General features: G+C 49.5%; 1 protein-coding gene across 1 annotated transcript in view; it reads left to right on the forward strand.

The window, feature by feature from the left end:
- The window catches only part of ptprga (protein tyrosine phosphatase receptor type Ga), a 198,490-nt gene that overhangs the window by 40,841 nt on the left and 131,337 nt on the right, over positions 1–26,312 (forward strand). Inside the window, exon 3 of the mRNA XM_072714954.1 lies at positions 5,873–5,974. Within this exon, the coding sequence (XP_072571055.1) occupies positions 5,873–5,974 (102 nt within the window). The remainder of the gene's footprint in view (positions 1–5,872; positions 5,975–26,312) is intronic.

The raw sequence follows: 26,312 nt of genomic DNA on the forward strand, positions 1-26,312 counted from the left end.
AGGCAAGCGTGGGACCACCTCTCATAGCAGGAAGGAATGGCAAGAAGCTATTTTCTTTGCATGACCCCTTCAGAAGCAAACAGAGCTCCCAGGATTCGAATGCCCCCGACTGGCCTTAGACCCAGGGGCGATTGTCACACTTTTTTTATGGTGGTGGGATATAAGAAAGCAGTAATTCACGTAGAGAGGTAAACTTGATCATTAGCCAATGATATGTTTTGAATTAAGTGACAGACGAGGGGCACTCCAGGGGCCAATTAGCTTTCTGCTGGACCCAGTGGCCCTGTGGCCCCGCCCCTGTATACACCCCAGCTAAGACCTCACTCCTGTCTGTTGACTCTAGGCTCCTGGGCACCCAGGTTTCTCCTACTTCTTGCTCTCTTTACTAAATTCATTTCTCAGTTTATTTTCCTTTCTTTTCCTTTCCTGTTTGCCTATGCATCCTTCCTCACTTTCATGTTCGTAATCAGATCAAATCTTTTACCCGTCAGTCCCTTCTCTGACCCTGCATGTTCGGGTGTGTGTGTTTGCCGAATGGGCGCCCCCCCTGCTCCACGTCCTCTGTAATGAAGCGGGCTGATGGACTGGTGGCCTCCTTGGCTCGCTCCGTCGCTCCGTCGCTCCGTCTCTCATTAACCTCGGGGGAGCGTGATCAGACAGTGATGCCCAGCTTTTGTATGTTAATGAGCTCTAGGAAGTCAGCTGCTATTTCGGTTCCTGCCCTTCCTCTCCCCAAGCCCCCCCTCCATTCTTTCCTGTGAACTTTGGCTGATGTCCAGTGTCCTTCCTCGTGCTATGAACTCAGGATGGCCTCGTGGTTCCTCCCCAGGCCACGTCCCGTCCCAAGGGCATATTCACCGCCAATGCGATGCAATCTTAAAGGCCTGGAACGAGTGCACTGGATGATTGCCGGTGAGCACAGATTTGATGGTGACTCCGAGGCCCTTGTCTACAGGAGTGCAGCATGGGAGTGCTGTGCAAAATCCACCTTGAGTGTGAATTAAGGAGGAATGCGGGAGGAGTGCAAGCAGCAGGGGGAGCAGATGGCCAGTGCCGGCGGTGGGGTCAGCCTGAGCTTCTGAGGCGTGAGCTAGGAGTTATTTTTACGGCCGCCCTGCCCTGCCCAAATCCTCCTGAAAGGGCAGCGATCATTACTTCCAATTATGCTATTATGTCTGATGGCTTCGCCATGGCATTTAGAGTTGGTGTTCTGGGGACCGTCGTTAGCCTTCGAGGCCTCTCCTAGATTCATAAAATTCTGCCTCTACCAGGCTTCTCAGCTCAGACACCATGCTGCAAACCCACAACCCCCTACCCTTCTCTGGATAGAGACAAGTAGGACCCTTCTTGACTCGGGCGCCGTGCCGTAAACTAGATAGAGATGAGTGGGACCCTTCTCGGCTCAGATGCCATGCCGTGAACCCAAGATCCCCTATCCTTCTCTTGATATTGACTAGCAGGATCCTTCACGGCTTGGGCACTGTGCCGTAAACCCCAGGCCCCCTATCCTTCTCCCAATAGTGATGAGAAGGATCCTTTTCGGCTCGGACACCGTGCTGCAAACCCACAACCCCCTACCCTTCTCTCGATAGAGAGAAGTAGGACCCTTCTCAGCTCAGACACCATGCTGCAAACCCACAACCCCCTACCCATAGAGATGAGTGGGACCCTTCTTGGCTCAGATGCCATGCCATGAACCCAAGATCCCCTATCCTTCTCTTGATATTGACTAGCAGGATCCTTCACGGCTTGGGCACTGTGCCGTAAACCCCAGGCCCCCTATCCTTCTCCCAATAGTGATGAGAAGGATCCTTTTCGGCTCGGACACCGTGCTGTAAACCCGAGACCCCCTACCCTCCTTCAGATATTGACAAGCGGGATCATTCTCAGCTTGGACACCATGCCAAAAACTCGAGACCCCATACCCTTCTCCGGATATTGAAGAGCAGGATCCTTCTGAGCTCGGACGGCGTGCCATGAACCCGAGACCCCTGTCCTTCTACCGGATACTGACCGGCAGGATTCCTCTGAGCTTGGACGGCATGCCATAAACCCAAGAACCCCTATCCTTCCTCGGATATTGATGAGTGGGATCCTTCTCGGCTCAAACACCATAGCTTAAACACCAGATCCCCTATCCTTCTCTTGATAGTAAAATTCCTCCTTAATTGGGACGTTGTAAATCCAAGACCTTGTACCCTTCTTCAGATAGAGATGAATGGGTTCATCAGTGACTGCAGACTCCCAATTAATTGCTTTTCTTCCGTGTGACACTGCCACAACCCCATGTCTCATTTTCTGCCAGTCCTGTCTGGCCTTTGGTGCTGTGTCCGGAATGCTTTTGGCCTACTTGTGCCTACTCACAACTTAGCATGGTTGAGACCACCTTCTCAAGAGCTGTACCTGCAGAATGACCAAAAGGCAAACGTGTGCTGCGCGCCCTTGCATTTAGTCAAGTGGCATCTGCCTTGATCCGTCTCAGAAGCGCTGGCATTCCAGTGCCACTCTGATATACCCCACGCCAGGTTTCATTCACCGGGTGGCAGGCACTGATTTTTATGGATACACACCTATGTGGTCCGCTACAAGGAGGTTGAATTGAATATCGCTTTTCATCCCAATGCCACCCATCCCCCCCCGGAACAAAATGTAAAGCCTCCCCAACCCCAAGATTCAGTAGATTCCATTCTCACCCAACAGACTAGATAGAAATAAATAAATGAAGCCTGGAGAGAGGTAAAGTGAACAAAAATGACTAAGCAGTGTGACTATCAGAAGAGCAAAGATGCTGAGTTCTAAACCCTTTTGGTGAGGTTGGGGTGGGCTGAGGGTGTTCGGTAAGAAGCCTGCTGGATGAAGCTGGATTTCTCAGTGCTGACGTGCGCTTGGCACATCGCAGCACGAGAGTGACCTTGACAGAGGTGGTTTAGCTATTAATTAGCATCGAGCTGCCATGCGCCGTGTTGTCTATAACCAATCGATGTGAGTGGGGGGCGGGGTGCTCTGTTTCGTGTTGATCCTTGTTCTAAAACTGTAAAGCTAAACCCCTGTTTAGATTCTTACATTTGGCAAATAAATGGCCTGGTTTTGGGTTGCATCGCAATACTTTCCCTGCATAACCAATGGTGTGGCTCTCTCCTTGGCCAGCCAAATCCATCCTTTGGCTCGCTCCAATCGACCAACGCACAGTTTTGGCCTGGATGTCCGAAGGAAGAGACGATGTCGTAATGGTTGTGTCGTCAGTTGTCAAACTCAACAGCTGTTACTCTGACCGCTTAAGGGGGGTTGGGACATCAAGGCCAAACGGATCAACTGAGCCGCAACACGGATGTCCTTCAACTGAAGGTATTGGAGGGAGATCTGACGAATGCTAATGCCTTCGCATGTGTGTGGACAGTCCTGAAAGCTTTCAGAGGGCGTGTGTGTGCCTGTGTGGGAAAAAAGGGAGGGAAAAAAATCAGTTAAGTGAGTAGATACAAAATTATATTTCCATTGAAGTCAATGTCCAACAATATCTGTAATGCTTTTGTGTGGCGGATGATGGATATTTTGTTTTGTCATGAGTGCATAGTCAGCCAAAATATGTCGTTTCGCCTTTTAGAATTTGCAAGCCTGTGATGTGACAATGATAATGCCCTTCACAGCAGTGTTATTGTGTTAGAGCGGGTTTAGCAAGGATGCTGAAAAACATTTTGTTGCTCATTGTGTTTGTTTGAGCATAATTAATTTTTAGTTTTGCCTTGGCGAGGATGATCCCGTCCATTTTTAGTTGTCGCTTGCCATAATTTTTCTGAGCTGACATCAAGGAAGGAAGTCATGGGCCTTAGGTTTGATCTGGAGTGTCAGAGCGAATGTTGAACTTTATCCATATTTATATTAAATTAATTTGTTTCTTGGGAGTTTGTGAGCGCATGTGGCTGGAGCTGTATTAGATTTTTCTCATCCCTTACAGCGTTGTTTTTGCGGTGATAGTCAGAGCAAATGTCATCCCCGAATCTCTTCGTCATAAAACTGCATTCCTCTAATAAGAAAATTTAAATCAATTATGTCTGAATTCATTTATCAGGGGCCAGCAGGAAGGCCCAGATTTGATCAGGGCGGATGCTACTGGCATTGCATTTTCCGTTAGACATCACATGGCAGAGGACATCCAGTGAAGTCATGTTTTTAGCATTCGTGTCTCTGCAGTTTCATATGTATGCGTGGCTGAAGATGCACATATTCTAGATAATGCATGTGGTTACTAGAACATGAGATCGAAAGGTCAACAGTTCAGATTAGTAGAACACTGATTGTTGTACTAGCAGCTTAATCGGTCTAGTGAAAAACCAATTAGTAAAAATTCTCTGTAGAAACTGGGGGAATGCAAGCTATTCAACAATATTAAGTAACTCTGTTAAATGCTAGCATCAAAGAGAAGTAGCTTTGGGAGGGTTTGCAGACACAGACTGGAAGCCTGCCCTCTCTCCTTTTTGGCATGGGGGGGTCCTCCATACACCATACTGCCACACCCAGGCAGGGGGGTGGGAGGTGGTGAATGCTTAATGAGGGCCACACTGTGTCAACTCATTTTTGTTTTTAACCCACATCCACTAAAGGTCAGTGTTGCTCTTAATGGGAATCTATATAAAGCTTAGTGAGAGACCGAGTGTCTTTTCATCTCAGAAACCCCCTGCCTATAGCTTCCTACCTCAATGTGCTAAAATGACTCTTGACTGCTTGAATGCAGAGTTTGATCCAGACCCGGTGCTGGGGCTGGGGCTGGTGCTGAGCGGCCGCTCACCCCCTTCCAGGCCCCTCGCGGGCCCTCGGTCATCCTCCCCCCCCATACTGCTCTAGCCGAGCCGTTGCCAGGCAGCAAGCTGCCCATCACGGTGCGTCGACAACTGTCGCTAAGAGAACCCACTGGGTTGGAACAGGGACCTGCCCCACTGAGACTTGATTCTGCACAGCTATTGTACACGGTTCTGGAGAAGGCCCAACCTCCTCCTGCTGTTACTGTTTAAACAATTAATATTCCACTAGGTTGGCTGTGGATGACTGCAGAAGCCCAGGCTGACCCCAGAACTGGCCAAAATTTAAGCAGCGGCCCTGGCCACCACTTTAGTGCGTGCTGGGGAACCTGACTGCAGAGTCAATCACTGTCTGTGGAACATGAGCGAGGCAAGCGCATAGCCTAACCAGAGAGTCAATTTTAATATGCCTTGCCATGCGTAGAAGCAGAGCATTGTGGGCCCTCTTGACTGAGAGGCAGACCCTCCGAGCTGGTGGGATGAGGCAGCGGTGCATTGACGGGGAATCGCATAATTACATTTTCTGTTCAAAGAATATTGGGAATCAATAATGTAATTCATAGGAAAGCCATATAGTGTCCCTTTATTGACATTTGTGGTCGTGTTCAAGCTCACATCCAATAGAATTAAAGTATAAAAATCAGCTTGCCCTTGAAAAAAAAAATCGTTCATATCAAGCTTTGGCTACCCACAATTCCTGTCGAGGAAACTTCTTCATCATAATATGTTTCAGATGACATTTTGTTTTGTTAGCTAAGATTTAAGCACCCCCTGAACCAACACACGTGGCTTACGGGCTGCTTTTGGTGAGTCTTTACCCCTGGAGTAATGTTTCGGTGGTGGGCAGGTGAAATATAAAATGACTGTAACTCTGGGTGTAACTCCGAAGGTGTGTATTTACCCATTTACTCCCACTTTAATTGGCCAAAGAAATGACCTTGGAAATAAAGGTCATGGAAGGCGACAAAAACGCAACCTGGGGCATCAGGTGGCTCTCGGGGTCGTTGCTTAAGGAGTCATTAACATGTGCGGTGTGTGTGTGTGCGTGTGTGTGTGTGTGTGTGTGCGTCTTTCCGCAGCTCTGACGGAGGGTCAGCCGGCATCTTCGCCAGGGAGACAGCATGAAGCCGGCAGGACGAGGAACGGCAGGGCAGCAGCGGAGTCCTACTGGGCCTACTCAGGTGAGTCTCTGTCACAGCGACAAATTAGGGTCTGGCCCCCCGGCCTGACCCCCCCCCCCCCACCTCCTGCCTGTCGCTCGGTCTCGCCCCGGCCCTCCATCCCACTCTCTGGGGCCCCCATCCCTGGGGGCTTGGGGGGGGGGGGGCTTCCATGTTATGGATGTTTCTCCGGAGAAGAAGTGACTCCCGTTGTCCCTCGGAGCGATATTCGCCGAAGAGGAGCATTAATCTTTCAGCGTGCCCCAGAGCCCAAGGCACTAAATGATCTTTATTTTATTTATGTTTTATTTATTTAAATATTTATTTTACACGTGTATGTCCCGACAGCATGCCAGCAGTGTGGCTCTGTGGGGCCCTGACAAGCTGTAATGCCCCCCCCAGAGTTGTATCGATGTAGTCATTTGCTGGGGGGCAGGGGGGGTCCAGCATTTGTTCTTGTTCTTTGGGGTTTGCTCGTGACGCAAGGGAGCGGAGATGAGGAGAAGGTGTGTCAGGAAGCTGAAGCTGTATCGATCCACGCCACACCCCAGTCTGTAAATGGCCGAGGGGGGGTGAGGCTTGGGCCGGCACGTGATCCGAGCACGACGTAGTGTGGCTGTTCCGGAATGGGGGGCCGTGGCAACCATCCTTTTATCTAATTGTTATCCCTGCAACCCTGAGCTGTCAGACTGGGCTGGGATGAGCGCTTCTTGCTGGTGTGCGAGCCGCGGGTCTCACACCTAACACATACCGGCACATGGCGGCAGCGACGAAGCGGCTGTCAGCTTGTCTCTGTACCCTGCCCCCTGCCCCCTGCACCCTGCTCTGCCCCCTGCCCCCTGTTCTGCCCCCTGCCCCCTGTTCTGTACCCTGCCCCCTGTTCTGCACCCTGCCCCCTGTTCTGCACCCTGCCCCCTGCTCTGCCCCCTGCCCCCTGCTCTGCACCCTGCCCTCTGCTCTGCACCCTGCCCCCTGCCCCCGTGCTCTGCCCCCTGCTCTGCCCCCTGCCCCCTGCACTGCCCCCTGCTCTGCCTCTTGCACCCTGCCCCCTGCTCTGCCCCCTGCCCCTTGCACCCTGCCCCCTGCCCCCGTGCTCTGCCCCCTGCTCTGCCCCCTGCACCCTGCCCCCTGCTCTGCACCCTGCTCTGCCCCCTGCACCCTGCCCCCTGCCCCTTGCTCTGCACCCTGCCCCTGTGCTGCCGTTAGACACACGAGACCCTGTGGCCTGGGCTTCAGTGGAAAGGCATTTATAACATGCTCATGGTAGAAGGATATTCCATCTGTCAGTCAAACACAACAAAATCGGATTGGAGGACATTAATTAGGAAGTAACTTTGTGTCTAACAAGGTGGGTGAAGAAGCACCAAAGGCTTTGTGTAATCTTTGTATGACTAGTTGACGTCATCTATAACCATTTTGGAGGGTGTGATGAAGACCAGATCCATAGCTGTGGCATGTTATCAAAGTTTTTATTGGCCATGTTAATCCTGTTTTCGGTATAATTGTGGATATTGTGTAATGGAGGATGTGTATACTGGTCCATTCCCACTCCGTCTCACCTCATTTTTACATGCCAACGGTTTCAGAAATGTGAGCTTATGTGAAATCGCTGTATATGAAGGATTTGTGCTTTTAAGCAGAATAAACGTATTCTGCGCTGGATAAAAGAACTACTTTGGTGGCCTGCTGGTCTCTCCGGAGGAAATACCCAGACGCTACTCCCCCCCACTCCCAAATCGCTGCACATAGGCCCCTTTGCACCAGAAGATGGGAAGAAAATCAGTGGCTAGTTTTGATGCGTGGAAGTGTTTTGTTTTTCCCAAAGAGAGCAGAGGCAGCAATTTGCCAGCACAGCCCTTGGATAATGCGAATCGACACTAGAAAGGCGACATATTAAGCAGCAAACAGACAAACAGTATCGCTGGAACGACTCGTGCTGTTTGTCTCCGTCTGTCTTTATGTTCCCTCTTCTTCTGTTGGTCTTCCTCCGCACTTGTAGTGAAAGGCTTTAGGTAAATATCACACGACAGGGTCTGACAGCTGGGGTGTCCCCCAGGCTCGTACATCGGGCTTTTTTTGGTGGGCAAAGGCGAGCTTTCCACAGATGTGGGGGCGGCTAAGCACTTGGCTCCCAGATCGACGCTGGTGTGGGCCGACCGAGCACCATGCCTGTGGCCAGGTCCTGCAGACGACTGAGCTCGCCTTTTAATGCTAAGTATTTATACTGGGGGATGGGGGGGGGGGGCGATCCCCACTCAGGGCCTCTCAGACACGGACTCCCCGCTCACTGCTAACGCTGTTCGTGCCGTCAGTGTGGTGCGCCGCACTCCGACATGGGACCGGGCTGCCCCTCCCCGCCACCATTCCCCCCTCCCCGTGTGATTCCCGGTTCCTTTTATCGTGTGAATCATTCATTTCTGCAGACACTGTATCAGGAGCAGCCAGACATGAGACATGAAAAATTCACCGTTTACGAATTCGAGGCAAAAAAAAGAAACATTTACAAATACAAAAGCAAGTGTCCCGTATCTTACTTTCTTAGCACTGAAATATTTATATGGTGACTAACAGAACAGTGTTCCAGAACTTTCTGTGGTTATAACTTGTAGTTATTTTATGGCATTTAGGTGAAATACATTCCTATTTCTGTAGTAAATAAACTACAAGTAAATAAACAGTAAAAAAACAACTGTCCGATTGTCCTTTGACTATCAATCAAATACATCTGAAGAGAACTTTGAAATATAGAAGTTTGCACTGGTGTTACAGCATTATATTGATGAGGTGAAAACATTAGCATTACAAGATTTTATGAAAAACTTTGAAGACCCTGTTCTTTATTCTTCATGAGTAGTGGACATATTGTTCTGTGCTGTACATATCAGCTCTGGAAATGGTAAAAACAAAAAAAACAGTGAACTTTGCTTTAAAAACTGGAAAGTGTACCTCTTCTTCTTTGCCATCAGCTTGGGCTATGGGCAATTTCACAGCTACTGTGGAGTTTTGCTTGAGAGCACCCTGGCTTTTGATCAGGGCTTGAAAAATAGATGGAAATGGATGATATACATCCATTTTCAGCAGCGTATTACTTTAGAAAATTAAGGACAGTTATTTCTTCCTTTTTTATTCTGCGAATCTGTGGTCCTGTGAAGCTCGTAATATCTGAGTGGGGAAAAAACCTTTAAAAACCCCTTAAAGGCATACGGCAGTTTAAAGTATCTAAAATAGGTTCGAATTTATGGCTTGATAGAAACTCAGCTTGCTCCAGTGCTGTTGTGGAGAGGAGTCATGTCAGAAAGGGTTTTATGAAAAAAGACCGTTGGTGCTGTCCTAGTTAATGTGCGTAATAGTCCCTGTGACATTTAGTGAATCCTAAGTTTTGATGACTGTGTTACTAAGCGTGTTTCAGTGCATATGAGCGAGTGAGTGTGAGCATGTATCTGTGGGTATGAGTCTGTGTGGGTGAGTGTGAGCATGTGACTGAGTGAGTGTGGATAAGTGAGTGTGAGCTTGTGAGTGAGTGTGAGCTTGTGAGTGAGTGTGAGCATGTATCTGTGGGTATGAGTCTGTGTGGGTGAGTGTGAGCATGTGACTGAGTGAGTGTGGGTGAGTATGAGCATGTGAGTGTGAGCATGTGAGTGAGAGCATGTGAGTGAGTGTGTGTGGGTGAGTATGATGGAGTGTTATACATATGTCCCTGTGTGTTTTAGTGTCTGGTGTTTGCTTTTGCATGTGTGCTTTTGTATGTTTTTGGTCACAGAGATGTTCCAGCAAAGTTTCTGATCCCTGTCAGTGTCCTCTTCCTCCTTTACTCCGTCAGCCTCCTCTTCCTCAACATTTTCGGCCTCCTCTTCCTCCTGAACCCTGTTGGCCTCCTCATACCTCCATAATTCACTCAGCCTCCTCTTCCTGTGTCAGCCTTCTCTTCCTCTTTAACACCATCGGCCTCCGTCTTACTTAATGCCACTTCCTCCTGAACACCCTCCATCTCCTCTTCCTCCTGGAGATTGTTGGCCTCCTCTTCCTCCTGAACACCCTCCATCTCCTCTTCCTCCTGGAGATTGTTGGCCTCCTCCCCCTTCAGAATGCCCTCAGCCTCCTCTTCCTCCTAAATGCTATCAGCCTCGTCTTTCCCATCCTCCTTTTCAGAATGCTTCTCTCCTTTCTCCAAGCGCTTTTGTATGATGTGACAGCTGAGCTGCCGTGCGTGAGCCAGTCCTTGGTGAAGCACGTCATGGATCGGAGTTCGCCATGCCGGATGCTTGGGAGACTGTCGCTCCTCAGACGTCGGTGTATCCCACTGCGTGGCCTGTATTGGGAGTCATTGTGTCATTCACCAGGGTTCTGCATGTTTGCAGAAGATACTAGTATGCAAGGCTTGTCTTTATGCGTCAACAAGCCGATTTACTGTTTTAATTATATGAGCTGCTTGCCCAAACGGGGCGTATTCTCATTACATATTGATGTGACATTTGATGTGACCGGTTTGGCTTTCCTTTTCAGTTGGTGTATTTGCACTGTAGTCACCATAGTAACCTTAAATGCAACAGTCATTACTTTTCAGCCAGAATGAATATTTGCGATGATTATCAGAAGGAGCAATTTGGACTGGGATGCCAGTTGTGGGTTGCCATTCTTGAGTTCAAACACCTTGAAAAATGCTCAGCTTCATAATATATACTTTTTTATATCTGCCAGTAGACACTGACAAGCATATTTTATTACAGATTAATACAGCCCAGTCATTACTGTAATAAAAGAGTTATGTCCATCCTTTGTATTATAGAATAATTTTCAGGTAATTTCATATATAGTGAATTACTGAAAATACCCAGTAAGGGACTTAAATTATTATTTTTTTGGACCAGAACTGTGGTTTCAAGTGAGCAGTAATGTACATGCTCATTTTCAGCCCTGCGGTGGCAAAAGCCTCTGACTGGTCGCTTGGCCACCAGGCCTTGTGTGGCCATTCAAAGGGTCCTGTCATAAATCAGAGTGAGAGATGCATCCGTGGGAGTAAATAAAGGAGGGAAAGGGAAATCTCAGTATCCCGGGGCTTAGTGGATAGTGACGGCAGGGGAAGCGGAGCGGCTCCAGATGCGGTGGCTGGCAGTGTGGCAGAGGCATCTATCTACATAGGGCCGGCCACGTTAAGGAGGGCCGGCCACGTTAAGGAGGGCCGGCCACGTTAAGGAGGGCCGGCCACGTTAAGGAGGGCCGGCCACGTTAAGTAGGGCCGGCCACGTTAAGGAGGGCCGGCCACGTTAAGGAGGGCCGGCCACGTTAAGGAGGGCCGGCCAGGTTAAGGAGAGCCGGCCAGGTTAAGGAGAGCCGGCCACGTTAAGGAGGGCCGGCCACGTTAAGGAGAGCCGGCCACGTTAAGGAGGGCCGGTCACGTTAAGGAGGGCCGGCCACGTTAAGGAGAGCCGGCCACGTTAAGGAGAGCCGGCCACGTTAAGGAGAGCCGGCCACGTTAAGGAGGGCCGGCCACGTTAAGGAGAGCCGGCCACGTTAAGGAGAGGACTCAGCCTTTGCTGGCTGAATTCACCATACTGCATCATTTCCCCTATGTGCGCCTAGCCTGCCTGGTGAGGGAGTGGATTCTGAGGGGCGTTTAGCGTGACCAGCGTTTTTCTGTTCCGATGATGGAGCTGGTCATGAGGACCTTCGAGGTTTCTGTGACCGAGGTCCCAAAACACAAGCGGGCGTCTAATGGAATCACTGACCCAAACATTGCCATGTGACCAGAAGTGTGAGTGTATATGCCATACAGCCAGTCCTACAGCACATGGCCAAGTGGTCTGTGTATTTGGGAGGGTCTGTTCTCAGTCCGCAAGGTCTGCTTGACTATGCAGAGAGTCCCACCAAGAAGCTGCCCATAGCAGCCTCTCCTCTCTATCTACATATCTGACCTCGGATTCATGGTAATTGTGCAATTTAGCATGTGGTCAGTAGCCTGCCCTGTAATGCAATATGACTTGTGCAGTTTGAGTAATCTCTCTGACCCGGGGCGTGCTTCAGTGGAGTTATGTCTGTCACAGGTGGGGAGATCTGTCACATTAAGTGCAGGGGTCACATTGACGCTGGCATCATTTCCATTCAGGAGGGCTTGCAGCTCACGTCACTCACCACCAGGGGGTGCTGACACCGGGTCCAGCCATCAGTTTGTCATCATGCGCTTGCAGAGAGGAGTTCGGTTTTCCAAGGAAAACCTATCCTGGTTTTAGGCTTATAGCCATTTTTTGGTTCTTTCTTTCACTGGCAGCAGTCGTTGGAAGGGATTCTGCGGAAGGGACAAGTAATGGAGAATGGAGTGAAAAATGGCTTGTAAATGTGCAATGTAAATAGCCCCTTGCTCTCCAGTGCCCAGTGATGCAGTTGTTCCCTAGTCTTAAATATAGTGTTAAATACAGGGCTGTGTTGGTATTCAGCGGAAAGTAGAGGATTGTGCAGTGAAGGGGCAATAGGGAAAGTGTTTACAGTTTGGTGACTCGCCAACAGGCCCAGGGAGCTGAGGTGCTACAGGGATGGCCCTTTGTATGTCTGAGTCTTTGTGTTACAGGGATGGCCCTTTGTATGTCTGAGTCTTTGTGCTACAGGGATGACCCTTTGAATGTCTGAGTCTTTGTGTTACAGGGATGGCCCTTTGAATGTCTGAGTCTTTGTGTTACAGGGATGGCCCTTTGAATGTCTGAGTCTGTGTGCTACAGGGATGGCCCTTTGAATGTCTGAGTCTTTGTGTTACAGGGATGGCCCTTTGTATATCTGAGTCTTTGTGCTACAGGGATGGCCCTTTGAATGTCTGAGTCTTTGTGCTACAGGGATGGCCCTTTGTATGTCTGAGTCTTTCTGTTACAGGGATGGCCCTTTGAATATCTGAGTTTTTGTGCTACAGGGATGGCCCTTTGAATGTCTGAGTCTGTGTGCTACAGAGATGGCCCTTTGAATGTCTGAGTCTTTGTGCTACAGGGATGGCCCTTTGAATGTCTGAGTCTGTGTGCTACAGGGATGGCCCTTTGAATGTCTGAGTCTTTGTGTTACAGGGATGGCCCTTTGAATATCTGAGTCTTTGTGCTACAGGGATGGCCCTTTGTATGTCTGAGTCTTTCTGTTACAGGGATGGCCCTTTGAATATCTGAGTTTTTGTGCTACAGGGATGGCCCTTTGAATGTCTGAGTCTGTGTGCTACAGAGATGGCCCTTTGAATGTCTGAGTCTTTGTGCTACAGGGATGGCCCTTTGAATGTCTGAGTCTGTGTGCTACAGGGATGGCCCTTTGAATGTCTGAGTCTGTGTGCTACAGGGATGGCCCTTTGAATGTCTGAGTCTTTGTGCTACAGAGATGGCCCTTTGAATGTCTGAGTCTTTGTGTTACAGGGATGGCCCTTTGAATATCTGAGTCTTTGTGCTACAGGGATGGCCCTTTGAATGTCGACATGATGCCTGTGTCTTTCTCTCTCCAGCCACATTACATCCTTTGCAATACCCACGGCTGCCCTCAGGGCGGCATTGCTGCCTCCTCATTTCCAGGTTGATATTTGAACCCTGCATTCTCTAAACGCGTTCGCTTGTCTTCCCCCACAGTAACGTGGGTTTATGCACTAGTCGCAAATGAGGGTTTCTGTTTTGTGGGGCTCCCACATTACTGGAACGTTTCTGGATCAGTGCGGCTTAACTTTGATCACTGGTTATTGAGAAATGAATGGATGGGTGAACAGATGCTGTCATCAGAGTCACAGACCTCTGCGGGGTAAAGGGCCGGTTGCTGTCACAGCGACTCAAACTTTCTCTAAGATTAGCTGTTTAAATAATAGATCTGAAATGGAGATGTTGCCAGAACATTGGACCGCTGGACCAGAAGTAATCTGTGGTACTTTCCATTGGTGTGGAACCTTTCATTGCTAATGGGCTGATGAATTCTCTTTGGGGCACATTTCAGTTACTGCAGGTGTAGGTGCAAATATGATGTGGGAATTACCTACTCTTGGGCATCTTCTTTTTTTGATTTTTTAAATGCCTAATTAAAGATGTCAAACAGCAGTTCAAAGTTTAAGTGTGTTTAACTTAACCTACTTCATCTTCTGATTCTGACTTCAATAAGCAAAAGCTTGGGTGGGAAAAACCACGTAGTAATAAACAGCTCTGGTGATATCGATGGCAGTCCATCTGCGATGCTGACAATGAGGCTGGAATGGGACCTGCGAGCATTTATGGGGGGGCGTGTTTGATTGCCTGGTGCATAAATATTCTTCAACCTCTCGTGCCAAGTCGGGGGAGAGGGGCTTTACAGCTGTGTGTGTCTACAGTTTCATTCTGGCACTCGATTATAAAACAGCAAATGGATTAGCGAGAGACACATTCTGAAATTGATTAAAGTTTATTTAAAGCTTGTGTACAGGTGTCCATTTTTCATAAACGTGCAGTAATATTACCACACTGTAAGGCTTGTGGGAGGGGCCATGTGCATAATTTTTGAAATCAGGATTTATTTCTCACGCTCACCCTCAGCGCATATGTGTGTGTGTGTGTGTGTGTCTGGATGTGTGTGTGTGTTTGCAGGTGAGAAACAGAGAGAGAGAGGTGTCACTTCATGCATTTGTCCATTCGCAGGCTTGCAAATGTCAGCTCTCTCGCAGGTGCTTACAGAGAACCTAAAACCTGCTGGTGCATCCCTGCACACCACTAGACAGTAACTGTGATTATAGCAAGGAGCGCCGCTCTCAAAGGGGGCAACATGACGGGCGCAGCCCCGGCTTTTAGGGATGCTGCTGATACAGACAGCCGCACGGCACATTCTCTGGGGAAGAGGCCGGCCTGCGGGACCTGGCGTCCAGAGAGGCGGAGCTAGCTGCTCCGGGGAAGAGGCCGGCCTGCGGGACCTGGCGTCCAGAGAGGCGGAGCTAGCTGCTCCGGGGAAGAGGCCGGCCTGCGGGACCTGGCGTCCAGGGAGGCGGAGCTAGCTGCTCTGGGGAAGAGGCCGGCCTGCGGGAGCTGGCGTCCAGGGAGGCGGAGCTAGCTTAACCGTGACTTCACAGCTGCTCTTTCCTGTTTAGCTTCACAGACCTCAAAACAAAGGGTCCCGGCGGAGACCCAGCTGTTTATGCTAACGGGGCTGTGCCGAGGGGCCTTTTCCTGAGAAGGGCACTTCCATTTTTGGGGGTTGGGGGTTGACAGGCGGGGCGAGTTGACATACAGCCCAGGAAAACAAGGTCCGGCTTGCTGAGTTAATGAATCGCAGAGCAGTCTGCTGTTTGCGGCCCCCGCTGGCCGCTCTGCTGGAATAATGAGATGTTCCCAGCCTTGGAGATGAAGGGGTTCGGCAGAGCCGCCCAAACTGGAAACATGTCTTCATTGTTCCTTCATTCTCCATGAGGACAGTAATGACTTCTGCGTGTGTGATCCGGCGGTGGCGGCGGGAGGTGCTGGGCTCAGCAGCACCGGTCTTTTTTGGGAAGCGTCTTGTGTGGAATGACAGCAGCAGGTCTCAGAAGGAGGGGAGATGTTTCTTTTTCTGGCAGCAAAGATGCTCTCATGCGGACTTATGTGGGTAATAAATGATGGGAGAGATTCAGATTATGGGAGATCAGTAGGTTGCTTGGAGATACCTTTGTGGAGATGGCTTTAGGTAGGAGAGTCCGTGGGGATGGTGACTCCAGGTGTGAGAGGAGAGGAGAGAGCCTGGATCTGGGTGGCAGAGGGGAGACCACCCTGACAGGAGGCTAGAGGGAGATGATTCTGTACTGAAGGGCTGATGGCATTCAACATAATGAGGGACAAGGGCAGGACATCTGCATCGTTCGTCAGGTGTTGACATTCAGTGTGATTTCCTCGGGAAGGGAACAGTACGTGGTCTTATTAATTACACTTGAAATATTAAAAAGGCTCCATCATGCATGAAATATTAATTCATTTCACTGAGATCATTTCAGCTAAATGTTTCCAAGTGTTGTCGTACATCATCCGTGGGGTGGCGTGAAAAAAAAGATTACAGTCCTGTAAACAACTCCTGGAGACACAGTAATAATACCGCGTGAGCGTCCATCTTTGGTGAATTTTCTAGAAGTGTTTTTAGATTACACAATTCTGTTGGCTGCCACTGCTGCAATGTGTTAGGTCAGAATGGGAAAAATATAAATCAACAGATTTCATCAAAAAGTGTAGAATCAATGTGGCTTTACTACTGGAAAGCATTTTTTTAAAATTTACTGAATTTTTTTTTTGGTTTGTTCTTCATATAGGCTGTTTCGCTAACCATGACTAAATTATTGTTTTGTCCCGGAAATTGAAAAGTTTGTTCAATCATTGAGGCTTGGTGATTTGTTAGAATCTTAATGGTCCATTTCGGCCATTTTGGATTTCACTTAAAGTCACATGACAAAGGGTCTTCATATGAAGTCATTGACAGTAATATTTATATGACAGGAGATGATGTCAGCCATTTGCCTTGACTGAGCTGGAGTGCACATGTGTGCTCCTTGCTAACCACTCAGTTTGTATCCAGTATGATGTGTTACACAGCGTCCTCCTATGCATTTTGTATATATTGCTTCCAAACCCCAGATTTTTGTGTGTATTTTATTTCACTTGCCTGTTTAAATGGCGCTGACGTCCATTTAAGTTTGTGTGCATTAGTAGGTGAACTGATACAATGGGGGGGGAAACTTGGGAATTAAGTGTGAACCCTGCAGGACATATTCCTCCCAATCTCCAGCTGAATATGCAGTACCGCCCTTTTGTGCATTCGTCTGGTGAAATAAACAGCATCTATTATGCTGCATTGCAGATGAGGTTAAGCGGTATCGTGTTAAAGCCGCTTTTCCTGCCGTCCACACAGACAATAACTGGGAAGAATCCAGAGCCGCCCGTCCGATTAATCGGAAGGACCCTGTCCCAAAGGACTGGAGTCTCTCCAAGCTGAACATACGTGCACATGGGTACTAATGATTGAAATATACAAGAGACACTGAAAGATTCAGTTTTTAATTTAGAATTGGAATTACACCCCCACCCCCCTAAAACCTGGCTCTTCCCCTTCGCTTGGCAGGAGTGTGACACCAGAATTCCCAGTTCTGTGTCTCATCCCGGCCAAGAACTGAGTGCGAGCGAAACCCAGCTGCTTGTTCGGTTTGGACCTTATTACCTCCGATTGACTGAAATTCTCCCGAAGATTCTCCCAGCGAGACTCACCTATTTAATGCCCAAGTCAGTCTGGGCTGAAGGGAGGCTGGATGAGCCGAGAATGTGGTGCAGCTCCTCATGTAAGAATGAAATTGGTGCCGCACTGGAGGTGGGGCCACTGCGAGCGGCGAGATCTGTACTTTACGGGAGCTTTTCCAAGGCCCACTGAAACATGGCTGAAGTATTGTGCAGTTCCTGCCAAAAACCAGCTTTACGTGGCTGTATACATCTGTTAGTTTGTAGGGAGCAGTTACAGAACATCTGGATGATGCAGCCGCTGTGGGGCATCTCGCTGTCGACAGTGCAGAGTTCAGGCGTCCGCCGTGCATTTGCAGCTGTACATGCTGGTCCTTGTGCATTGGAGACGGCGGTGGCCCCCGTCGGCGATTACACCAGATCCCACTGATGTGATGCTGCCAAATCAGTGAAAAAACTAATGAGTTAGCTAAACTGTATACTTGTTCGATATGTTGTTTGAAATATTTTTCTAAGGCTCCTCCATTGCATATTCTGCTGGTCGGGTTCTCTGTAGAATGCCTGGGTGTTTACGTAAGCGATGGTCTTCATTTCAAAGAGAATAGCCCTCGTGCCTCGTGTTAGTGAGCATGTTTCCTCGGAAAGGAGCTCTTTTTTCACGAGGCTCGAGTCCACCTTCTCCGAGAGTCCTCTGAGCTGCCAGTGAGTGGCCAAAGGGGGTCAAATTAAATGAACAGCAAGTTGCCTGAAGGAGCGCCCTTCTCTGCCACCCTTGAGTAACACACTTGACCCAAATTGCTCTAGTAAAAATATCAGGCCGCACAAAGGTGTAAAATTGTAAGTCACTTTAGGTTAACGCATCAGTTTAGCTACGAAAGTAATATAGGAATTAAACAGGGGGCCTGTTCCACCAAGTCGGGTAGCTTCCAATGGGAGCACAGATATGAGTCAATGCAGAAATGGCAGGGAGGGGGCGGTGGCGTTTAGTGAGAGGCGGCCAAAGGCTCATGTCGATACTGCACCCTTGCATTCCTACCCACTGTGGCCAGGGAAGCGCTGGTCACGCTCAGAGGGCCGTCCACATGCACCAGGAGGGGGTGCTGGCATTTAATGACGCTGCGCCCTTGCGTTCCTACCCGATGTGGCCTGGGAGGCCCTCCTGACGCTCCGAATGCCGTGAGAGCCTGGCGGTAAACGGCGCTGATCTCTCTGGCTCTCGCATGGCCGCTGGAGCCTCTCCCATCCTGTGCGGAGTTAATTAGGACCATTTATTTTTCTGCTGAATAGCAGGTCGGATGGGGACTCCTCAAGTAGCGGCATCAAGATTAGTCATCGGCGACGCCGTCCAATGATCAGGCCGCTCATTTCTTAAATGTGGCTGCGAGAGGTCGTTTGCGGCCTGCTCTGTCTCCCAGGCCTTTCCGTGCCAGCGGCGTTGCGCGCCAAGCTGCAGCTGAGGCTAATCGCTGTGCGTCAAGGAGGGTGAGCGGCGAGGACTCATTACGGACTCATAATGGCTGCCTTAAAACGCAGAGCCCGTTTCTGAAGTCTTGAGAGAGGAGTGAAAATAACAGGAAAGTAGCAGGTCTCTGAAAGGCTGATCATTTCTGGCAGAGAGATCGGATGGTAGGGAAGCAGGAATAAAAATGAGCATGAAGAGGAAAGTTTAAAAGGAGGGTTTGCAGAAGTGCCGAGTCTGACACCATTTTACTTGGGCTTTTACAGACGATGCCAGAGAGCAGTGCATGGACAGGTTTCTGTGGTCTGTGATGTGGAGACGCTCCAATAAATCATGGATCAAAAGGTTACATGGAATTATAGTGATACTTGTTTATGGGCTGTGGTGGCTTTAAGTTGAGATCCTAGGCCTCATTCCCTTGTGGCATAATTATGGCCTTCTGGAAGCTTTTGGTGGGGGTTAGGGTTGGGCCACTTCCTGGTATTAGCATGAGCCCGGACACCTAGCCGTTTCCGGGACATGTCCGCCACACACGCTAATGCCGAGTCACCGTGACGGGGGAAGGTTGACTCTGAAAATCGAACCCATACTCAGTACCCAAAGTCCCTCTTAGGCAGATGGCTTTAACTGAGTTCCTTCCCTGAAACTTAGAGTTCTTCTTGTCTCACTTGCCCGGTTTCAATCTTCAATTTGCCACTGCTCTCAGCTTCCAGGACAAGTCTGATTGCCGCAGGTTAGCAGGTACTGCCTTGTGCCTCCCTGAGTGCTGCCGTTCCTCCGTTTGAAGCTAACCTTCGATTCCTCCTCGGGCCATGACACTACTGCTTGCTCACCGGACCCCGGCGGACTCCGCAAACACCAGGCCGCTAATTATTACAAATGAACTTTTCGCTTGGTGCGCTTTGACGCGGGATTCATCTTGGTTATCATTTAATGATGGGATCAGCAGTTTACGCCCCCTGAGCAGCTCATCTGTCACTGTCGAAGGTGAGATTTGAGAATGATGCGGCAATATGGCCGCCAGCCACAGCCGGCCGCTCAGGTTGGCCACGGAGTGGAATCGCCTTTTAATTCCGCGTGATGTATTAGCCCCGCGAGAACCAATTTTGGTGCAGAATTGAGCTCTAAATCATCTTATCAATTCCTGCTTCCACGATTTATGGCACTTCCAAAAAAGTAAATATATTAAGAATGTAAATAAATTAGTAACTTATGATTGCTAAACTAATACTGTATTGATGTATGTTTTTTCAGACTGATGGATGATATCCTCACAGAGGCCCCTGTGCCTTTCATGTACCTTTGAAGGACCTTCTGTCCTGGAAATTGCAGCACTGCATCCTGCCGAACTCCACTATGCTCATTTGCTACTTCTGGACTGGCCACGTGGAAATGACTACAGCAGAGTTAAAATAAGACAATAAAAATAAGGGTGAAAATGCGCAACGTCTCACATGAAATTGCAGGCTTCTCCCCTGGTTGCCCTGTCTCTCGCTTCCTCAGAATGTCTGTGCCATCACACTTGGGCTAAAGAATGAGTATCTGATGGGGAATGCATGGGGGGGCCCTCTGTGCGGTGTGGGGCCCCCTCTGCAATGCGTGGGGGACAGCGGCACAGCTCTGGCAGATCTGCGTGCTGAACAAGCAGACTGTTTCAGATCCTGGCGTCAGATGTGCCCTGTCCCCCTGGCAGCCCGAGATGTCACTGTCAGCCAGGGAAAGCGGGGTAGCCCTCCACTGCATGATGGCTGGGTGCAGGCCAGCTGTGCGCCGGGCTGCCGTGTGGGAGATGTCTAAATTACGGTGGCTGGCGAGGCCCAAGCTAATTACCTGTTTAACTTGTTTTCATTGGACGGGTTGCTGCCACTCTGGGCGATTGGCACTGTCTTCTGGCAACTTGGAAGTGAGTCTGCCGTAATTCAACAGCCATAATGGCGATGAGACCTTTGGTGTTGGGGTGCATGGACATTTTCAACTGAATGAAATGTTTGGGAACTCTTCTGTTGGATCAGAGCAATCTGGAATAGGGTGCGAGACCCAACCCTGTCAGCTTAGGTAGCCAATGCGGAGGCCGATCGGTGTCAGGGGAATAGGGTTCGGGACCCCGACCGCGTCATCGCGAGCAGCCAGTGCGGAGGCCGCTCGGTGGCAGGGGAATAGGGTTCGGGACCCCGACCGCGTCATCGCGAGCAGCCAGTGCGGAGGGCGCTCGGTGGCAGGGGAATAGGGTTCGTTACCCCGACCGCGTCATCGCGAGCAGCCAGTGCGGAGGGCGCTCGGTGGCAGGGGAATAGGGTTCGGGACCCCGACCGCGTCATCGCGAGCAGCCAGTGCGGAGGCCGATCGGTGTCAGGGAAATAGGGTTCGGGACCCCGACCGCGTCATCGCGAGCAGCCAGTGCGGAGGCCGCTCGGTGGCAGGGGAATAGGGTTCGGGACCCCGACCGCGTCATCGCGAGCAGCCAGTGCGGAGGCCGCTCGGTGTCAGGGGAATAGGGTTCGGGACCCCGACCTTGTTGACAGGAAATGAAGGAGAACCCAGTACTCATGCCATCTGATTAACTGCCTCGACACCCCCCACATTGTCCTTGACTGCATGGCGGGCCTTTCTCTCCCGTGTAATTAAGCTCTTAGGATGAGGAATCGCTTTCTTTTAATTAATCAATGGAGCTGTCATGTCTGCGGTTTACACAAAATAAATGTGTGTATGTGTGTGTATGTGGCTGTTTGGGGCTCCATCTTGTACCCACCTCCCATTCTGCTAAGCTGGAGGTGGGGGCAGCTTGCTCAGGTCTGATCCCACAACACTTTGATGAGCAGATGCTCCCGCTGTAATAATCACCTACTTGTTTTCAATGATCAGGATTATCTTCTGTATTTGTGTTGGACCTCTGCATGGAGATCTAATTACCCAAGCGGGGTAATTGGAAGTGGGATTGGGTTCTATGCCTCGTGCCTTTACCTCGGTATGAACTCCAGGGACTATGGCTCTCTGGTGACATGTGACCCTGCAAGTCAAAGGCCTCTCGCGATCTGTTAGCAGACGTTTTCATTCCCGGCTATTTGCATCCTTGTAAATGTGCACTTTTACCACTGTTAGCACATGTTAGCATTTAAAGTTTTGCTGGTTAAGGCAATTTGCATCTTTCAAAATAGGCAATGTTGCCTGTTAGCACATGGGAGCACTGTTAGCAAAAGCTAGTGCTTAAAGCTCTGCTGGTTATGGCAGTTTGCATTCATCTAAATGGTCAATGTTAGTGCAAGTTAGCACCGTTAGCACACATTAGCACTGTTAGCAGCAATTAACATTTAAAGCTCTCCTGGTTATGAGTTGCAGTGTAGCCTAGCCTTCAGCAGCCCCACTGTTATCAAGCGAGTGTGAGTGTGTGTGCCCTTAAGGGCAGCCCTGTATATTTTTATGTACTGGCCTGTGAATGTTCATGCGTGTGAACACCTATCATTGCGTGTTTGTACATGCATGCTTCAGAGTGGGTTTTCTATTGTCCTCACAAGGTTAGAGAAAAGAACATTTGCTTTTCTGCAACAAAAAGAGACCCAACCTTCTGTTTATCGATTTTTTTGGTTTTGTTTGAGTGGAATTAGAAGGTATTACATGCATTGGTGTTAATGGAACATCACTACAGCATGTGTGTGTGTGTGTGTGTGTGTGTGTATTCAGCAGGCCAGGGAGTGTCTCTCATCTCTCGATATACAGAATGTCTGCAGTTGGGTCTCCAGTGAGCATCATCACTCATAAGCATCTTCCGAAAGCCTTGCGGCCGATCTGATTGCTGGAAGATTCTCAGGAGTCGCTTACTGGGGCTGCTGGGGGGTGGCTGATGTCGACTGATGATTAAAACTAGAGCAGCGACCTGCACACCAGTCTCATCTAGGCAAGTAGGATCTATTTCAGCAGTGTGACATGTTTGATTCTGAGGGATCTGTGCACAGTGCGCTTCTGCCCACCCGCTCCTGTTCCTGCCCACCTGTTCCCTCTCCTGTCCGCTCACTCACTCCTGCCTGTCTGCTCCCGTTCCTACCCGCCCACTCCCACTCCTGCTAATCCACAGCTGTTTCTACCCATCTGTGGCCATTCCTGCCCACCCGCTTCCGGTCCTGCCTGCCATATCCTGCTCCTGTCCGTCCTTGGCCATTCCTGCCCGCCTGCTCCCACACTAGCCCATTCACTCCTGTTCCTGCTCGTCTGCAGCCATTCTTGCCTGTCTGCTCCCACTCCTGCCCATCTGCGGCCATTTCTGCCCGTCCGCTCCCACTGCTACCAGCCCACTCCTGCTCCTGCCTACCCAGTTCCACTCCAGGAGAGAAGGAGTAATTAATTAGTTTCGGGACAAATCCGCAGAGTGGCCGAGAGGCTGACCAAGGTGCCCGCGAGGGCAATCTGGAGAAAATGAATATTTTACTGGCCTAAGACAAGTGCGCTCTGGGCAGATGGTGGGACATTCCTCTTCTCTGACTGCTATTACAGTGTTATCACTCGCATCTCCAGCGGCTTGGCTGGCTTGATGGATCGCGTGCCCAACCGCCCTCGCCCCTCATTGCAGATGTTTAGCAGCTTATAATTGAAAATCTGAGGGGAATTATTGGCCAATCTCTCTCCGGATCCCACCATCATCGATTGGTCTCATGGGCAGTTGGAAGTAAAAATGATCTAATCACCAGCCGAGCATTGATTATTCCGGATCCATTTCGAGTCGAAGATTTCACTGAGAGCAGAGAGTCCATTTACCTCGGTTTCTATCTGTTCCTAATGGAGCTTGGGTGAATGCTGTGCTGTCTTTGTGCATGTATGTCTGTAAATATACTGTATAGCTTCTTCGGTAATTCATACCGGGAGCTTATCTGCTCAAATCAGCCTGCAGGTCAACTGAATTCACAGTGCTCTCACACAGTGAGAGTGAAATGTTCATTCCAGCAAATGCAGACCACCAAGAAAAATCAGCCTGAAGCACAGGACGTCTAACCGCCTCATCTCCCTACCTGATTAACGTAATAATTATAGATTAATAATAGCTGTGAGTATAACCTGTGTGTGTTTTTGTGTGTGCGTGGGGGGGAGGGTGGTCTTCATCAGGGGAAGTTCAGGAATGTTTCCCAATCTGCACCATGTTAGCATGTGTACTTCAGTGTGTTAGGCTGCTGCGACTGATCATCGGAAGGTTGCTGGTTCACATCCTAGAGTCGCAAGAGTGCTTTTTGCCGTTGGGCCCTTGAGCAAAGCCTAAGCATGACGCTGCTTTCTCAAAAAGGTGAGGTAAATAAATGTATGCGAGGGATCACTGCTCCAGCTCGCAAAGGCCCCTCTGCGCTAAACCTGCACAGTGCATCTAAAGCCCGGTTTTCCCAAATCCTGTCACACTGCTACATAGCTGTTTACTAACTTGCTTAAAGCCTTGTGGTTCTGGCTGCTGTAGTGACCTGCTTTAGATGGCAGCTGGGTGGATGTGAATGCAGGTTTGATTCTGACTTGTCTATGGTGCAGGTGGCACCACGCTACCAGCTGTTTTTGCAGGAATTGTTGGTTCGTTGGAGCTGTTGTTTTGTCTCGCTGGTTATCTATTGAGAAGTGAATTACATGAGCGCCTATTGATTTCTGACTTTATTCTAAAGCAGAGCGGGATGTTTGGAGCGTAAACCTTTAGCCTTTTACCAGGCGCTGCTTAATCTCCACCGCCTAAGTGCTGTTGCTTAAGAGCGTCTCATACCCGAAAATTTATCATTTGGAGCTGAGTTTGTCTTACAAATGGCTGCTTTAGGAAGTGGGTGGCGGGGGGGTCGGGGTGGGGGTCTGTACGAGGTCCTCAAGGCCTTCGGTAGTGCCTCTCCCAGAATTCAGCAATTACCATGATTCAAACAAGGCTAAAGTACAAATTTAGCCGTAATATGGATGATACTGATGCTGGGGGAGTAAAGTAATCGGGTGGGGGGTGAATCTGCATATAGTGAATGTGTGTAATAACTGGTAATGGATTTAAACGGCACGGGGAGAAGGTAGTAATTGGTGGCGGGGGGCGGAGGTCGCTCTGTGGGGATTCATCACGGCTCTTCAGTACTGCTTCTGTTTCCAGAGTGACACTCATCTGAGGCCTCATCGGGCCCTTTTTCTAGCCTGGGGGGCCATTTCCCCCCCATTAACGCCTGTGTTATGTGTCTGCACTGGCAGTTTATATGACCTTTATTTGTTTTGTCACTGAAATGAACAAACAGCCATGGTAATAATGATAATGCCGTAGGTGAGCTGGCAGAGTGAGACTCCTCTCACATCCCCACAATCCCCACCCTTTCACATCACTCCTCTCACATCCCCGCAATGTCCACCCTTTCACATCACTCCTCTCACATCCCCGCAATCCCCACCCTTTCACATCACTCCTCTCACATCCCCACAATCCCCACCCTTTCACATCACTCCTCTCACATCCCCGCAATCCCCACCCTTTCACATCACTCCTCTCACATCCCCACAATCCCCACCCTTTCACATCACTCCTCTCACATCCCAGCAATGTCCACACTTATACATCGCTGCTCACGTCCCCGCATTGCCCACTGTTTCACATCCTTTTAATGGACTGTGGGGCCAGTGGCTTCCTTTACACTGTGACTGTACTCATTCATTTTCATTTGTGTGGTTGATGAAATCGGTGATGAAATCAGGTTTGCGTGGGTCGCGAATTGTCTGTTGTAATCATTTTACTCCATCCTCTCATGTAGGCCTGTTTGTAACCTCCTATCTGCTGCCGTTGTCGTCAAATGCACTTTCTTGACTACGGAGACCTGCCTTCATGTCCTTTGCCCATATGAATGCTAATATTCATTTATTGGCTAGCAGTATTGACCCACCCCTCTGTGATCCCGTAAGCATGTGATCACATCATCTGCACATTGCTCACTTAATGAAAGGCTTGCTTCACGCTTGGCCTGTGGCCCCCCATGGTGACCCTGCAGAGCGGCCCTGTGCTGCCAGGCGGGCAGGGCCCACCGAGATGTTTCCCGAAGCCTGAGGGTCTGGCTGTGTGATTCCATGGGTGGAGTGTTGTGCCTTCCGTCAATGATCACTGTTTTTCTGCTATACTTGGAGAAATTTGGACATGGTAGAGATTAAATAGCTACTTTCACCCTGCAAGAGATGTGCCAAGGCCCATCTGTTTGGGGAGAAGCTCAGCTAGCCCTGCACCCGCTGATCCCCATGCCTTAGCTGCTCTCTTGCGTATCCTGGATGCTCTTTCTGCACTTGACTTTGATTAAACGGCCCCCTAATTAGCTGCAACTGCTGTAGCACATTAGCTAGCTCAGTGCTAACATGCACTTGTTACTGGTTATTCCCTGGAAGGTCAGTCCAGCCACACGTATGCATGCTGGCTCCCTGTTGATTTATCTTCCTTTCACTGTGAACAAGATCATCTGCTGTATAAATAAATTTAAATGTAAATAAATGCAACGGTCTTTCTGCAGATATGGGTTGTGGTTTGATAACACCTTTTGTGATCTTTTTCCATTCTAAATATTTAATACGGTATAACACACCTTTTATATATGACTGTTTTCTGCTGCTGTTGATAAATCCTTGTTTAGACTAGTCAGGCAGTGATGATGGGAAAAGCAGCATGCAAATCTAAATTTACTTCTGTTAAATGCTAGCTGCTTCCCTGACATGCAGTCACAGGAACACGTATGTTAATAAACACGCATGTGAGAACCCTGCCCAATCACTGTGAGGTTCTCGCAGG

The sequence above is a fragment of the Paramormyrops kingsleyae genome, chromosome 8, assembly GCF_048594095.1.
Source record: "Paramormyrops kingsleyae isolate MSU_618 chromosome 8, PKINGS_0.4, whole genome shotgun sequence".
In the NCBI taxonomy this organism is placed as follows: domain Eukaryota; kingdom Metazoa; phylum Chordata; class Actinopteri; order Osteoglossiformes; family Mormyridae; genus Paramormyrops; species Paramormyrops kingsleyae.